Below are 16,287 nucleotides of genomic sequence, written 5' to 3'. Positions count from 1 at the left end.
CAACCTCATCTCTCTGCTCTCAACCGGGCCAACCAGGAGCCTCGTCTGGATTTTTTCCCTGGATAAGAGCTACTGTTTTGTTTCATGACCTGGAGGTTTTTCTTTTTCTTTTGGTTTTTTCTTCCTTGCATCGTTTTCCTGGAGGACAGAGCCCTGCCAAGAGAGAGAAAGAGATAGGACGGGGCAGAGTAGTTTTTTCGACCAGTCAGAGTAAATGAAATTGTGTGGCCCCTTTTCCCCTCTCCCTCTTCCCTTTCCCAGTGTGTGGGAAGGGAAAGAAGGTTCCTTTTTTTTTGGTTGGATTGGTTTTCTCCAGCATACCCACGTGGTGGGCTCCAGACATTACAAGTTCTGCATCTCCGGTGATCCAACAGTGCCACCTGGCGGTTGGTACAGGACATTACAAGTTCTGCATCTCCAGTGATTACAAGGTTTGCATCTCCAGTGACCCGACGGCGCCCCCTGCTGACTGTGGTTGGAAATGCACCAAAGGGCACAAAATTGAACTGTTTACTTTTCCTTTTGCTGGTTTATCCGTTTGTTTTTGAAGGGGATTATTTGTGGGTATAGGAGTATTGTTTGGTTGTTTTACTTGGTTTTTTTGTGTTTCTGTTAATACACACATACTTTTAATAAAGACCTGTTATTTTTCCTTTTCCATAATTTGTTCTTTTCCTTCAATCGGAACCTTTTCATTTTAGATTTATAATTGCTTAGAGAAAGAAGTTTGGGTCTTTTTCTCCGAACTCACCCTCAGCAAAAGACCCTTGTCTCATTTAAACTGGGACTGATGCTCAGTGGCAGATGATTCTTTCATAGTCACTGAGGGTCAACTGTTCTCCACAGCTCCCAGATTAATATCAAGACCACTCCATTGTTGTTGAACTCCCTCTAATGTGGAACACAGCACTATGTTTTGTTACTGTGAAGTATACATCCCCAGATTTTAGACATAGAGTTGATATAAGTGTAAGAAATGCATTTTCATCTATTTATGGAAAATCTAAACTCTGATCTCAGCCTGATGACAGAGGGCATGATAGAATGTTCCCATGATTTCATACACACTTCATCAGCATTTGAAATTTGTAGATCTAGCAGCATAAATTGATTATCAAATTGACTGGGAGGTTAAGTCCACCTGCTCTGAAAGATGGGGAAGAACACAGAGGTAACATTAGAGCAGAGACCACCATTCAGATGTATTGGGTTTATGATGCAAGGTTGTAGTAGCAGTGGGGCTACAGGGGTGGTTTCTCTGAGAAGATGTCAGAAGCTTCTCCCATGTCCAACAGAACCAGTGACAGCAGTCTCCAAGCCAGACCTGCCACTGACCAACACTGAGTCAATCAGCAATGGGTAGACCCTCTGTTATATTTAAGAAGGAGAAAAAAACTGCTGCACAACAGCAACTGGAAGAGAGGAGTGAGAATATGTGAGAGAAACGACTCTTCAGACACCAGGGTCAGTGAAGAAGGGGGGGAAGAGGTGCTCCAGGCACCAGAGCAGAGTAGTGAAGACCATAGTTAGGCAGGCTGTCCCCCTGCAGCCCATGGAGGTCCACGGTGGGGTAGATATCCACAAGCAACCTATGGAAGACCCCACACCTGAGCAGGTGAATGTGTCCCAAAGGAGGTGTAATCCAGTGGGAAGTCCACACTGGAGCAGGCTTCTGGCAGGACCTGTGACTCCATGGAGAGATATGCCCATGCTGGAACAGATCTTCTAGCAGGACTTGTGACCCCATGGGGGACCCATGCCAGAGCAGTCTGTTCCTGAAGGGCTGCACTCCATGAAAAGGACCCATGCTGGAGCAGTTCAGGAAGACAGTCTCAGTCTCCTGTCACTGGGACCCCACTCTGGAGCAGAGTGTGAGGAGGAAGGAGTGACAGAGACAACATGTTTGATTTGATTGGTAATAAATAAAATTAATTTCCCAAGGTCAAGTCCATTTTGCCTGGGACGGTAATTGCTGAGTGATCTCCTTGTCCTTATCTAAACCCATGAACCTTTCATCATATTTTTTCTACCTCTCTGCAGTGGAGGAGGGAAAATGATAGAGCAGCTGGGTGGGCACTTGACATCCAGTCAAGATCTTAACCCATCACAACAGACTAGTGGTTAACTGCAAAGACCTGTGAGTTATGCTGCATTAAATCCTACAGTCTATACTGGACGTGTGAAATGTTGCTTGAGTCCTAAAAAGCACTCTAACAGCCTCACTGCCTTGCAGTTGATGGGGCTAGCACATTGGAATTCCACCACACAACCCCAGAGAAGTCACATTTCAGATCAGTGATCTGTTAGACAGATACTAACAGTACCTACAGTATTTATATTAACATTCTTTTTAAACAACTTTTCCATGGTTTCCAAAATGTTCATTTTAGTAGCATATTGAAATTCTCATCTGGCAGTACTCTGGAAAAACTGTATTACTAAAAAAATAGCCATAACGAACTTAAGGGATTGTTGTGGTTTTGCTCTGGGTTAATTTGCTCTCACCCCCCACACAATTACTGTAAGTTGAGAGAAGGTTTATGCAGACAAAAAAGACGTGATTGGGGAAAATAATATTAAGATTTATTATTAGCAAGATAAAAAACTAAAGAATTATATCTACAACAATTCTAATTAAGTAAAAGTACTATGTATTTATAGAAATACCTCTCCCCCCTTTTTATCAGTTCAAGGAGAAGAAGCAGTCTCTTTCTCCATTCTCAGAGCTCCAGGTCTTTTCAATAACTCTGCAGCACTCTAAAACTCTTCTTCTGTTATCTCTAGGACTACAACTCCTTTTCGTCACAGTTGAAACTCTCTCTCTCTCTGTCAGCCTCAGGGCTGGGCCTACCCCCCTCCTGGGCTAAGACCGGAGGCTGAGGGGTTACCCAGGCCCTGTAGGTCTTCCATGGACTGCAAGGGGACACTTGCTTACCATGCATCTTCACCACAGAGTCACAGGGAATAATAGCTTTTGAGTCCACCCCTGTTTCCTGTGGGGTCCCTTCCCACAGGAGAACAGTCCTTAATAGACCTCTCCAACAGGGGTCTAACATGGATCCCTCACTCGGATCCCAACATCGTACCTGAGCCATTCTTGCTCCAGCGTAGGTTCTCTCAGGGTCACAAATCTCCAGCACCAGTATGGATCTCTCACTGAGATCCCAAGTTTACCTGAGCCGTCTCGCTCCAGCGTAAGCCTCTCCTAGGGTCACAAATTTCCAGCAGCAGCATGGATCCCTCACATCGATCCCAACGTCCTACCCAGGCCGTCTCGCTCCAGCGTAGGTTTTCCTCAGGGTCACAAATCTTCAAAAGGACTCTGCTTCACCTCAAGTCTCTCATAAAGTCTCAGCTTCTTTATGCATACACTTACTCCAGTGTAGGCTTTTCCACAAGCAACATGGGGGTCTCCTCACCCCAACAAACTTCCACAGGTGGAAGGGATTTATTTTTCAGTCTTTTCCCTGCTGAAGGGAGAGAGAGAGAGGTAAGAAACAGCCCCCTCTTCGAACTTCTCTCCCCTGCTGCAGCTTTGGCCTTGAATACTTTGTTATCTCTCTGCCGGAATTCTTCTGCATCGTTTTTCGTCCAAGTAGTCAGTAATTCTCTAAAGTTTTTTTTTTTATCTACTCTCCTACAGGAGAGAAGGGGGGTTTCAGTGCCACACCTGCCCCCAGTCCAAGACTGGGGGAGGAGGAGGGCCTGACACCACTCCCTACATGGTTCCCAATTTCAACTGTGCCACAACCTTCTCTTCTGTTTTCTTAAATATGTAATTAGGAAAGGCGTTATTAGAACTTTTGATTGACTTTTTCTCCGGAAATCCACCTGGACAAAACCATCCTCAGCCCCAGGGGTTGGCTGGTGGGCAAAACCACAACAGGGATGATTCTATGATTACCTTCTTTTCTTTGTCCTGATTTCATGTTATGAGAATTATTTGTTTCTCATTGTAGAAGTGTTCCAGAATTACATTTTTCTTCCTCTAAAGTCACCTGGTTGATGTTTCTAGTTTCAACTTTTAAGTGCAAATAGAGGTAGACTTTTCACAGTATGGATCACCATTACTTGCACTGCTAAGAAAACCAAAAGTTGATTTATGAAGCTCTTGTCATCTAAATGGGTCCCAAAGTATTTTCTATGCATAGCGTGTGTTGTGAACAGCACAAACTGCAACATTTATTTCCTATTCTTGTAAAAGTTTTAAAACAGAACAAACTATCAAAATACATAAAATCATATAGCAGTAACCAAATGGCATGACCCAACTGAAAAAAAAACCCAAAAACTCCACAGGAGTTTTACGGGGAAAAAAAACCCAAAAAAAGTGCATACTTGAATTCAAAATTTGTCCACAATGCAGAATTTACTATTAAATTGGTGCCTTCCTTTAATGTCCCAACCCCAAAAAGATCATTTATTTGGTCAACTAAAGTATCTACAGCATGCATTTTGCCATGTATTATTCAGTAACCTTGAAAAATAAAATTGCAGTCTGATAACCAATTTAGTTAAATTAGAGGTCAGAGTATTTCCCTATCAGCATGTGTCACGTGAAAGGTGGGTGTTTAGATTTTTGTTTGTCGGTCCCCCAGGAAAGTTGAGACCCTGGTGTTTGACAGTCTGTCAGCGTCTCATGAGACCCTTCACCAACAGATTCACAAGGTTGGAGGGTATCTCAACCACCCTTGTTAGGGGAAACTCGACAGAGACAGGACCCCTCAGTGGGTCCTACCAAGGTGTTATCCACTGCTGGCAACTGCAAGGACTCACTTCAACAGTTCACAGAATAACACTTTCTATTAATACAAATTGTGACAGATACGGTTCGAAGGTTGTCGGTGATATTGTCTACTGCAAAAATATGTTTTAAAGCAATCTACTGATACATATATTAAGCAAGTACAAACTCTAATATGAAACAATCTAATTAATATGCTATGGGGTGAGTGCAAGCAAAAACTCTAGTCCTAAAAGCAGCATTTAATGCACATAGAGGATATTTCTCACTCAAGGCGTCCCTCTGGGGAGGAAAAAGATGGACTCAGTCCATCAACTGATCCCAGTAGTTTCAGTGGAGGTCTTCTACCACTTTCCCCCTATCCCCAAATTACTTTTATACTATTTTCTTTTTGTTTGGGTAGAGTTTGAGTGGTTCTAGTCATAAATATTTTTATTTCTGATTGGTGTACTTAATGGGTGGTCATGGTTTGGCACCTGAGGAGGGGGTTCGACATAGTTGTTGGCTTTAGCAGCAGAACATCTTGATTTTCCCTTGTCAGACAGGTACTGTATGGTCTCAGTACCACAATGTTCTCCCATGCTGCTAGGATTAGAATGGAGGGAGGTCACATAGTTTCCACTTGGTTCCACACTTCATTCTGTTTCTCTGAGCAGATGTTTATCCTTGTATTGGGGAACATGTCCGCAGTCCATCCAGAGAGTTGTAGCTACTTTTTACCTTAAAATTCTGAATCCTCTCTAGGTTTAACTCTATCCATCATCCCACAACATGTTTCTACCTTAACATTTAATTCAACACTTGAGAGAAACTAGGGTATCATTTAAATTGATTGCAAAAATGTTAGTAGATATTTTTAATTTCCTAGTATATCACACTCAAAATATGAATCAATTACATATCTTCTGTCTAGAATAGCTTGACCTGAAAGCCACTTGTCCAATAATAACACCTAAGAGGACAGTACACTGTTGAACTAGAAATTTCAGCAACTATCTGTTCCTAAAAGGCCTCTCATGCAAGTTCATCCTACTGCATTACATCGAAGTTCATTAACATCTAATGAGAATACAGTTTAAGGCAGTATAACTGCAGAGCATACTAAAGAAAATCAGTATGACATACACTTAACTTCATTTTACATGTATTAGGTTTCTGTGGCCAGGTCTTGGTAGCGGGGGGGCTACAGGGGTGGCTTCTGTTATAAACTGCTAGAAGCTTTCCCCCATGTCCTGCAGAGCCAATGCCAGTTGGCTCCAGGATAGACTTACTGCTGGCCAAGATGAAGCCAATCAGGAATGATAGTAACACCTCTACAAGAATGTATTTAAGAAGGGAAAGAAAGGTATTATGGAGATAAAAATTGCAACCAGGGAAGAGTGGAGTGAGAATGTGACAACTCTGCAGACACCAAGGTCAGTGGACAAGGAGGGGGAGGAAGTACTCCAGGCACTGGAGCAGAGGTTCCCCTGCAGCCCATGATGAAGACCATGGTGAAGCAGGCTGTCCCCCTGCAACCCATGGAGGACCATCGGGGTGCAGAGATCCACCTGCAGCCCATGGAGGAACCCACGCTGGAGAAGGTAGATATCCAAAGGAGGCTGTGACCCCATGGGAGGCCCAAGATGGAGCAGGGTCCTACCGGGTACCTGCAGCCCATTGAGAAAGGAGTCCATGCTGGAGTGGGCAGATGCCCAAATGAGGTTGTGACCCTGTGAGAGGCCCATGCTGGAGCAGGGTCCTGGCAGGGACCTGCTGACCCATGGAGAGAGGAACCCACAATGGAGCAGGTTTGCCTGGTTGGACTTGTGACCTGTGGCAGACCCACGCTGGAGCAGTTTGTTCCTGAAGGACTACACCCCATGTAGAAGTGACCCACATGGCAGCAGTTTGTGAAGGACTGTTACCCGTGGGATGGACTCACACCAGAGAGGTTTGTGAATGACTGTCTCCTGTGGGAGGGACCCCATGGGAGCAGGGGAAGGACTCCTCTCTCTGAGCAGCAACAGAAACAGTAACTGACTGCAACACCCATTCCCTGTCTCCCTGCACCGCTTGGGATGGGAGGAAGGTGTTTTTAAGATTATTTTATTCCTCACTCTTCTGCTCTGATCCTGTTAGTAATAAATTTAAGTATTATCCCCACTTTGAGTCTGTTTTGCCCGTGGTGGTGATCAGTAAGTGACCTCTCCCAGCTCTTATCTCAACGCATGAATCCTTCTTTGTATTCTCTTTCCTCTGTCCAGTTGCAGAGGGGAGTGAGAGAGTGGCTTTAGTGAGTACCTGGCATCCAACCAGGGTGAACCCACTTCACCATTATTATAATCACAGTTGTACTGTACAAAACAAGCTACAAATTGAACTGGATAGTTCCAAAGCTGCTTTCCAGCTTTCCTATGACAATATCCAAGCACCTCAAACAACAGAAGCATCCTCCCAAAATTCTCTGGAAATCACAGACAACCAAAAGGCTGAAACCTCAGCCTTTTCTTCATCCTCTGTCACTGTGTTTTCCCCTGCATCCAATAAAGGATGAAGATTCTCTTAGCCCTCCTTTTTTTGCTAATGTATTTAGTGAAACATTTTTTATTGTCTTTTACTGCAGTAGCAAGAATAAATTCTAGTTGAACTTTGGCCATTCTAATTTTCTCCCTGCATACATTCACATCTTTGTAGTCCTCCTGAGTTGCCTGTCCCTTCTTCAAAGGGTCATAAACTCTGGTTTTTTTCTGAGTTTCAGCCAAAGCTCTCTGTTTGGCCAGACTGGTTGTGATGGTTTTAGTCTAGGTCTTCCTGGTAACCAGCTTGTAATCAAGGAAGTGGCCATGTACCCAGTATTCCATAGGATTTTTACATAAACCAGGGTATAAATAAGATGAAGATTAGAGACCTCCCTCTTCTTTCTTCCTGTGGTTGAGGACAACAGATCTCTCTGCAGACGGTCTTTGCTTGTGTGGGCCAAGGCCTGTCTACTCGGACCTGCCGTGATCTCCGACCCTCCGGGAGGCGTGGGAAGTTGGTTGGTGCTTTGTATACTTTTGCTGTCTAATTCAGGGAAGTATTTAATTCATTTTTTTCCTGTTTATTCGCCAGCTCCCTACTAACGGTGTGTATTTGGAGGTTACTTGTTTTAGTTTTTGTCCCTGTTTCCCCTCCCTTTTCCCTTGGGAACTCCCTATTGCATGTACAAATTATATATATAATTGTAAATATATGTCAATATATATTTATGATATAATCCAGTTTTGTCCAGGCTTCTTTCGGGTTTTTGGTGGTTGTTTTTTTTTCCCCTTGCTTGAACGAGCGGGAGAGGGGGAGGGGGCAATTTGACCTTGGGAAGAAAAGCCGGCCAAACCAATACACTGGTCTTCTTCCCCACCAGTTCGTCTTTTGGCACATAGGGACAGACCACTCCTGCACCTTTAAGATTTCCTTCTTGAAGAATGTCCGGCCTTTCTGGACTCCTTTGCCCTTCGGGATTGCCTTCCAAGAGGCTCTGTCAATCAGGCCCCTAAACAGGCCAAAGTCTGCCCTCTGAAACTCCAAGGTGGCAGTTCTGCTGACCCCAATCCTTACTTCTCCAAGAATCAAAAGCTCCATCATTTTATGATTGCTATGCCCAAGACAACCTCCAACCATCACATCACCTTCTCTGTTAGCAAACAACAGGTCCAGCAAGGTGCCTTCCTGTGTCAGGAAGTCATGGGAAAAACTAATTATTGAATCCAATAGTAATATTTTGTTTATTTCTTTTCTTATCTACCCTCTTTGCCAGCCTGGAAACAGGAAGTATGGCCCAGAACAGTTCCTGACTAACATGCAGAGTTCACAGGACAGGGCCATGGCAGAGTTTCACAATTATCACTCAGTCTCCAGAAATAACCTGTTGAGGTGCTTCTGGCATGAATTTGGGCAGAAATATGTACGTGTAGTAGCAGCATTAATCCAAGTTCAAGGCTCTTCGTTCATTTTCAGGTAGACAATACTTTCACTTGTTTTTCTCCAATTTCAGTCAAAATTGACACACACATCACCAAAGGTTCAAGTTTTAGTACACTGATATATTGAGATCTATTTAATCAGGAAAATATCAATTTATCTTGAATTCCAACTCCACTGTTACTTTGGTCTCCTTTACCAGCATTGATATTTCATTTCAAATAGACAATGATTATCTGAGATAGGGCATAAAAATTGTTCAAAGTGGCTAGATGAAAATTTAAAATTAAAAATTCCTGTTCTTTCCATAACATTCCTGTTGCATGACATACCCCGAAAGCATACCGAGAGTCTGTATGGTCGTTTCCCTCTTCCCAGATGTGCTGCATGCATCAAAGCTACTAGTTCTGCTCCTTGTGCCCTCATACTTGCTAGGAGTGGTTCTGTTTCTATTACCTGTCCCTGACTCACCCCAGTACAGCCAGACCGTTGCTGTCTTGCAGGTAGCAGGTGTCCCAAATGAGTGTTTTAGGTCACTCAAAGGATCACCGGCAAAGGCATCAGTAACAGCAGATTTAATATTAAAGTGAAAGCATGATGTCATGGGTTCACCAGTTCCCATCGGGGCTGAAAATAGATTTTCCAGGTGAATTTCTGGAGCAAAACCAATCAAAAGTTTTAGTAATGCCTCTGCCAATTACATATTTAAGAAAACGGAAGAGAAGGTTGTTGTGCAGAAACAAAATGGGAGAGCCAGCGTAGCAGCTGGCCATGTTGGGCCCAGGCGTCTGCCCCCCACACTGGGCCAAGTCTGGCCCGGGTGAGGGGGGGCCAGGCCCCCTTCTCTCCTGTAACAGAGTAGAGAAAAAAAACTTTAGAGAAGAACCTGGATGAGACATGCTGCAGAAGGAATTCTGGCACAGAGATAGTGCAGCCTCCAAGGTCAAAGATGGCAGCCAGAGGAGAGAGAAGAGAAACCCGAAGGCAGGGCTCCTTCGCTTTGCCCCTCTCTCTTTCTCTCCCTTCAGCAGGGAAAAGACTGAAAAATAAAAAAACACCCTGCCATCTGCAGAAGATTGTTGGGGAGTGAAGACCCTCCTCAGCAGCTCATGAAGGAACCCATGCCAAAGCAGAGGAGTACATGAAGAAGATGTGACTCTGTGGGAGGCCTAAGATGAAACAGAGTCCTGTTGGAGACCTGTGGCCCACGGAGAGAGAGACCTACACTGGAGCAAGTTGGCTCGGGTAGGATCTTGTGATCCCAGTGAGGGATCCATGGTGGTGCAGCTGAATTTGTGACCTTAAGGGACAGCAGAGAATGGAAGAACTGTTGCCCGAAGGTAGACTAACACTAGAGAGGTCCGTCAAAGACTGTGTCTCATGAGGAGGGACCCCACAAGAAACAGGGGTGGACTCAAAACCCATTGTACTGTGGGAAGACCATGGTAAGGCAAGTGTCCCCTTGCAGTCCATGGAGGACCTCACAAGGCCTGGGTAACCCCCAGCCTCCGGTCTTAGCCCAGGGGGTGGTAGGCCCAGCCTTGAGGTCAACATAGAAGAGAGAGAGAAAGAGAAACAGTCCCAGCTGCAACGAATCTGAAGTGTCGCCCTAGAGATAATAGAAGAGCAACTTTCAAGTGCTGCAAAATTATTTGGAAGACCTGTAGCTCTGGAAATGGAACAGAGACAGCTCCTCCTCCTAAACTGATACAAGGGGGGAGGGGTACTTCTGTAAATACATAGCACTTTTGCCTACTTAGAATTGTTGTGTATATAGTTCTTTAGTTTTTATCTTGCTAGTAATAAATCCTAATATTATTCTCCCCACATCAAATCTCTTTTGTCTGCATAAACCTTCTCTCAACTTATAGCAATTGTGTGGGGGGTGAGAGAAAATTGACCCAAAGTAAACCCACGACACATATGTCGTGGTTTTGCTCTGGGTCAATTTGCTTTCACACCCCCCACACAATTACTATTAGTTGAGAGAAGGTTTATGCAGACAAAAGAGACTGGATTTGGGAAAATAATATGAACATTTATTACTAGCAAAATAAAAACTACTAAAGAATTACATCTATAATAATTTTACTTAAGTAAAAGTACTATGTATTTACAGAAAATACTTCTTCCCCCTTTTTATCAGTCCAAGGAGGAAAAGTAGTTTCTTTCTCCATTCTCGGAGTTCCAAGTCTTTTCAATAACTCTGCAGCACTCTTGTCACAGCTGGAACTCTTTCATCTCCCTTTGTCAGCTCCAAGACTGGACCTACCCCCCTCCTGGGCTAAAACCAGAGGCTGGGGGTTACCCAGGCCCTGAAGGTTTTTTCTTCCATGGTCTTTCAAGAGGACACTTGCTTACCATGGATCTTCTTCCACGGGGTTACAGGGGATAATGGTTTATGAATCCACCCCTGTTTCCCTGTGGAGGTCCCTCTCCATGGGAGAACAGTCCTTGATAGACCTCTCTGGCATGGGTCTAGCATGGATCCCACACATGGATCCCAACATCCCTACCCGAGCCGTCTCGCTCCAGCATAGGTTTTCCTCAGGGTCACAAATCTCCAGTACTAACAGCATGGATCTCTCACTGAGATCCCAAGCTTACCCGAGCCGTTTTTTGCTCTGGCGTAAGCCTCAGGGTCATAAATCTTCAACAGGACTCTGCCTCATTTCAGTCCCTCTCATGAAGTCTCGACTTCCTGGTACATCCACAAGCTCCTCTGTGAGTAGCATGAGGGTCTCCTCATTCCAACAAACTTCTACAGGTGGTAGGGATTATTTTTCAGTCTTTTCCCTGCTGAAGGGAGAGAACGAAAGAGGGAAGAAGCAGCCCCCCCTCCTTCGAACTTTCCTTCTCTCTCCTGCTGCAGTTCTGGCCTTGAACATTTTGTTATCTCTTTGTCAGAATTCTTTTGCAGCAGTTTCTGTCCAAGTAGTCAGTCCTTCTCTAAAGTTTTATTTTCTTCACTCTCTTACAAGAGAGAAGGGGGGTTTCAGTGCTGCACCTGCCCCCGGCCCAGGGTCAGGGGAGGAGGGAGGCCTTGACCCACTCGGGGCCCGTCGCCTCTCCTACATGGTTGCCGTTCCTAATTTCAACTGCACAATCACCCTTCTTTTCCCTTTTCTTAAATATGTAATTAGCAAAGGCGCCACTAAGAGTTTTGATTGGTCTTTTTGTCCGGAAATCCACCTGGACAAAACCATCTTCAGCCCTAGGGGCTGGCCGGTTGGGCAAAACCACGACACACATGACAAAGTTCATTGGCAAAGGTTCACTCTGCTACTTACTAGATGGTTAAAGTACACAGAGAATAATCTGACTTAAATATAAAATCAATCAATCTAAAACTAAAATCAACCAAAAATGATCTACATGGAGGCTGGGGACAAAAAAAGGGTAAGTATAGGAAAGGGTAAGGATAAAAAGTAATAAGGGAAACACTCCTGTTGAGTCACAAGGTTCAGAGTGGACCCCCTTGCTAAACTTAGCCCTAGACTTGACCAATGGTTTAGGTCGAAAGGTTTTAACAATACTTAACATCGCTTAATAGGTAGCCTAATTTAAACAATTTAACAAAAGACTCTATAGAATTTACTATAAACACAACAGTAATTCACCTATAGGCCTACCTTACTTATTAATCTAATGCACTTAAGAATCTAAGAGAGCAACATTCATAGTACATTTGCTGTAGCTTATTCACATTAGCACTCCCACAGACATAAAGAAGTATGTACAAGGTATATACCTGTGAAAAATTTGAAGCCACTCACTTAAAACTTTGAAACATAAAAGGTTAACACAAAATTGTAAGAGAAATTTCAAAACCTTAACATTAGGAAACTAGGCAGTCCTTGACATAGCAACTCAGCGAATCCTAGAGCAGTCCTAGAGAGATAGCTGCATTCCTCACAGAGATAGCAACTCAGCAAATCGTAGGATGAGCCAAAAGTCAGCCTGACCTTATTGTGTTTGCCAAAACTGCCTTAAAAGGAGAAGATCGAAAGAAAGTTCAGAAGTTTACAGTGAGGAAGACTCACACACGACCCCCGCCCAGAGGAAGGCAACAGGAACTCCCACCGTGAAATCTCCCCAAATTGAAGACTCCGCCCAGACTCCGCCTTCATATGAATATTACAATTAGATGTTGCAATTTAATGAATATGCATGATTATGTTGTAATCCTATATTCAAAAACTGTATAAAAGAGCTATGCTGATTGTACACGACGGAGCTCTTTGCCCAGGGCGACCTGGAGAGCTACCCCAACGCGTTGTAATAAAATACCTCCTGCTTTAAAGAAACAAACTCTGTCTCTAAAGCAGTCTCTCTGTGCCTTTTGGGGCAAAATTTCGGCATCATTTTTGGCGAAGCCAGGCAGGAGGTTTTAGTCCTCCTGAGCCGGGGCCTGGGGGTCTAGGGACTCTCTGGGCCCTGCCGGCGGATTTTTGTCGGTAGAGACTCCTCAGACCCCTCGGACCTACGTGCGACGGCGGACAAGAACTCCTGCTTTAAATTAAGAGGTATTTTGCTTTATATGTTATTGTGTTTTGCTTTATATGTTATTGTATTTTGCTTTATATGTTTTCGGAATAGAAAGCGCTCTATTGAAACGGGGGTAAGACGTTACCCCCAGGGGAACGCTGAGGGGACGCCCCAGCATATAATCCCCTACGGGTTAGAGTCCCGGCCTGGAATTGGCCACCCCCAGGTATTGTGGGTTAGAGTCCCAAAAAAAATCGGGTTAGAGTCCCGGCCTCGGGGTGGGCTTCCAGGTAATCGTGGGTTAGAGTCCCACCGGAGCGGATAAGTTTGCCGGCAAAAGTTGTCTGTTGTATCGCTTGTCTGTCGTATCGCTTGTCTGTTGTAGTGTTTTAACTAATCTGGGATTATTTCCAAAACTCTGGGAGAGTTTCGACAAATTCTGGGAGAGGTGCCAATCTCTGGGAACGGTTCCAATAACTTCTCTCAAGAAAAACTTAATTGTATGAAATATGAGTTTTGCTTATTTTCTTAAATTCTGCTTATTTTATGTACTGTTTAATGGACTGCGCGTCTAAATCTTAGGATAAAAATCTGGTCTTTCTGTAATTGTTTATTCTATAGTGTAACAGTACATGTAAGCCTAAAGAGAATACAAGGAATTGTACTCGATTAAGATGAGACAGGGATCAAATACTTTATAAACGATATATCTTTTAGCTTGCAACAGACTGAATATCGGGCAGCAGTATTTTCCGGTTTGCAAGCGACACCTCGCGACTTTATTTGGTAAAGCAATAAGCTAAGAGGTAAGAACAAAAGTGTACAGGCGTGAATGCGTGTGAATGAGACGTGCAAATAAGCACGAAGTGAGTGCGGAGTCCTAATCTGCGGTTCCTGTTCTTCGCGAGAAGCCAGGCCAGAGACGGACGAAGCGATTGAAAATTGTGTGCATAAAGTGTAAAAATCTGGTGAGATATAGAGGTATAGATCCAGAAAATAATAATGGGAAGCCAACAAAGTAAAGATATAAATATGAAAACCCCCTTAGGATGTGTCTTGAAGCATTGGAAAGAATTAGGGGGAATTCCAGGGGGAAACATAAGTAAAAAGACACTTTTAAAATACTGTACACAGTGGTGGCCTCTATATAAGTTGGATGATGATGAAAAATGGCCTCCGGAGGGAACAATTAATTATAACACGATTTTACAACTCATGTTGTTCCTCCGTCGGCTAGGCAAATGGGACGAAGTAATGTACTGCGATATGTTTTTCACCTTGAGAAATAAACCAGAGTGGCAGAAGGAGTGTGGGGTGAATGTAGCACCCCAAGATCCCCTGGTACTGGCCTTAGAGAAAGATAAGAAAAATTTAAAACCTAAGGAGCGTTGCTGTGATGCCTGTAGTATTGGACAGCAATGCCTTAAATTAACGAGGAGGGATAGCGGAAAAGAAAGCGAAATAAGCTTATGGGAGTATCAGCCGTTCGCGCCAGGATATGGGGTTCCTCTGCCCAAGCGAAGGGAGGGTGAAAGAGACACTAGTCTGTTAGGGGATATGTCACTGGAACAGAGCAGATCCAAGAACGGTTACAGCCCCCAAAGATTAGAAAACAGTTGGGAGGATAGCAGCCCAGCAAGATCGGAAAGTTGTGGGAGAGAAAGCGGATCACAAAAGCTGAGTAGCCCACAAGGCTCAGAATCTTACCGGGAAGAGAGTAGTCCTCTCAGTTCGGAGACTGGGAGGAAAAAGGACAGCTCACCACGACTGGAGCTAGAGGGTCGGGAAAGGAAAAATAGCCCACCTAAAGTGAGAGGTAGCCAAAATAGAGGTTGCAGTACACCAAGAGATGAAAACACCTCACGAAGATCAGACAGCCCGCCAAGTCCAGGCGACCTGCCAGGACCAGGCTGCCTGCCAGGATCAGGGAGCACCAGAAACGGGGGTAGCTTCCCTGAACTAAGATGCAGTGATGATGATGATATAGTTAGCCAGAACAAAAAAGCAGACAACTCACAGAAATTGAGTATAGTCATTCAGATAGAGGATAAAAGAGAGATACAAGGGACAGAGGAGGACAAAGAGGACAGTGTCTCAGAGCGGGTTGAGCGTAGACAGCGTCTCATCCAAACACAGAAGGAGAGGCGGCTGGACTGTGTAAACCATACCAGAGGGTTAATAGAGGATGATTTGGCGGAAGGATCGGAAACTGAGAATGAGGAACAAAAACAGAAAAAGAGAACAGGGAAGAGAAAGAATAAAATAGATCTCGAAACCCAGGAGAAAGATCCTGGGGAAGGGATTAGCAATTCATACTATACTAGATCGGCAGCACGGAAGGAAGCGAAAGAGAGAGATGAAGGTTATATGATAGCTCCCCTCAGAAGGATAATGCCTATTGCAGGAGAACAGGCACGAATAAAAGTACCATTTACAACAAGCGATCTAAATAGCTGGAGAGAAGAGGTAAGAAATTTCAGAAAGAATCCAGAGGGAGTAGCCAGGAGGTTTGAATTACTGGCAAAGAATCAGGATATTGATTGGGAAGACATAGAGGTAATGCTGTCAGAATTAACAGAAACAGAAAAGGAACTCGTGTTAAGAACAGGAAGAGAGCATGCTGCGTTACTACCAGAAAGAGTAGACGTAGTTTTCCCCAATCGAAACCCAGAATGGGATCTGAATAATCCAGTCTAGTATGGGCGGCTGGTGCAATATAGAAAGCTGATAGCAATTGGTCTGCGAAATGCAATACCTAAAGCCATCAACTGGGCAATGCTATATGATGTCAGACAGGGGAAAGATGAAACCCCCTCAGAATTTTTGGACAGACTTAGGACAGCTATGAGACAGTATACACCCCTCGACCCAGCATCGGAGGAAGGGAAGCAACAGTTATTGGGGTTAGTAATGGGACAATGCACCCCAGATATCAGAAAGAAATTGCAAAAGCTTGAGCACCCGGAAAATAGAAACCTAGAAACATTGATGAACGAGGCCTGGAAAGTGTATAACAACAGAGATAAAGAAGAGAAGAAAAAGGAAGATAAAAGGTTTGCTCGAATAGTGGCAGCAGCAGTAGCAGCCCCCAATGTAAAGCCTCCACAATTCAATAC

General features: G+C 44.1%; 1 protein-coding gene across 1 annotated transcript; it reads left to right on the top strand.

Moving 5' to 3' along the window:
- The first annotated feature begins 12,446 nt into the window (after positions 1–12,446).
- LOC126637602 (uncharacterized) lies at positions 12,447–15,868 on the top strand. The gene is made up of 2 exons (XM_050310975.1): positions 12,447–13,397; positions 13,889–15,868. The coding sequence occupies exon 2, from the start codon at positions 14,174–14,176 to the stop codon at positions 15,866–15,868; it is 1,695 nt and encodes a 564-aa protein (XP_050166932.1). The 5' UTR covers positions 12,447–13,397; positions 13,889–14,173.
- Positions 15,869–16,287: the final 419 nt, after the last annotated feature.

The sequence above is a fragment of the Myiozetetes cayanensis genome, unplaced genomic scaffold (genome assembly GCF_022539395.1).
Source record: "Myiozetetes cayanensis isolate MyiCay16 unplaced genomic scaffold, myiCay2020 scf152, whole genome shotgun sequence".
Classification (NCBI taxonomy): Eukaryota; Metazoa; Chordata; class Aves; order Passeriformes; family Tyrannidae; genus Myiozetetes; species Myiozetetes cayanensis.
This window is presented reverse-complemented; position numbering and strand designations above follow the sequence as displayed.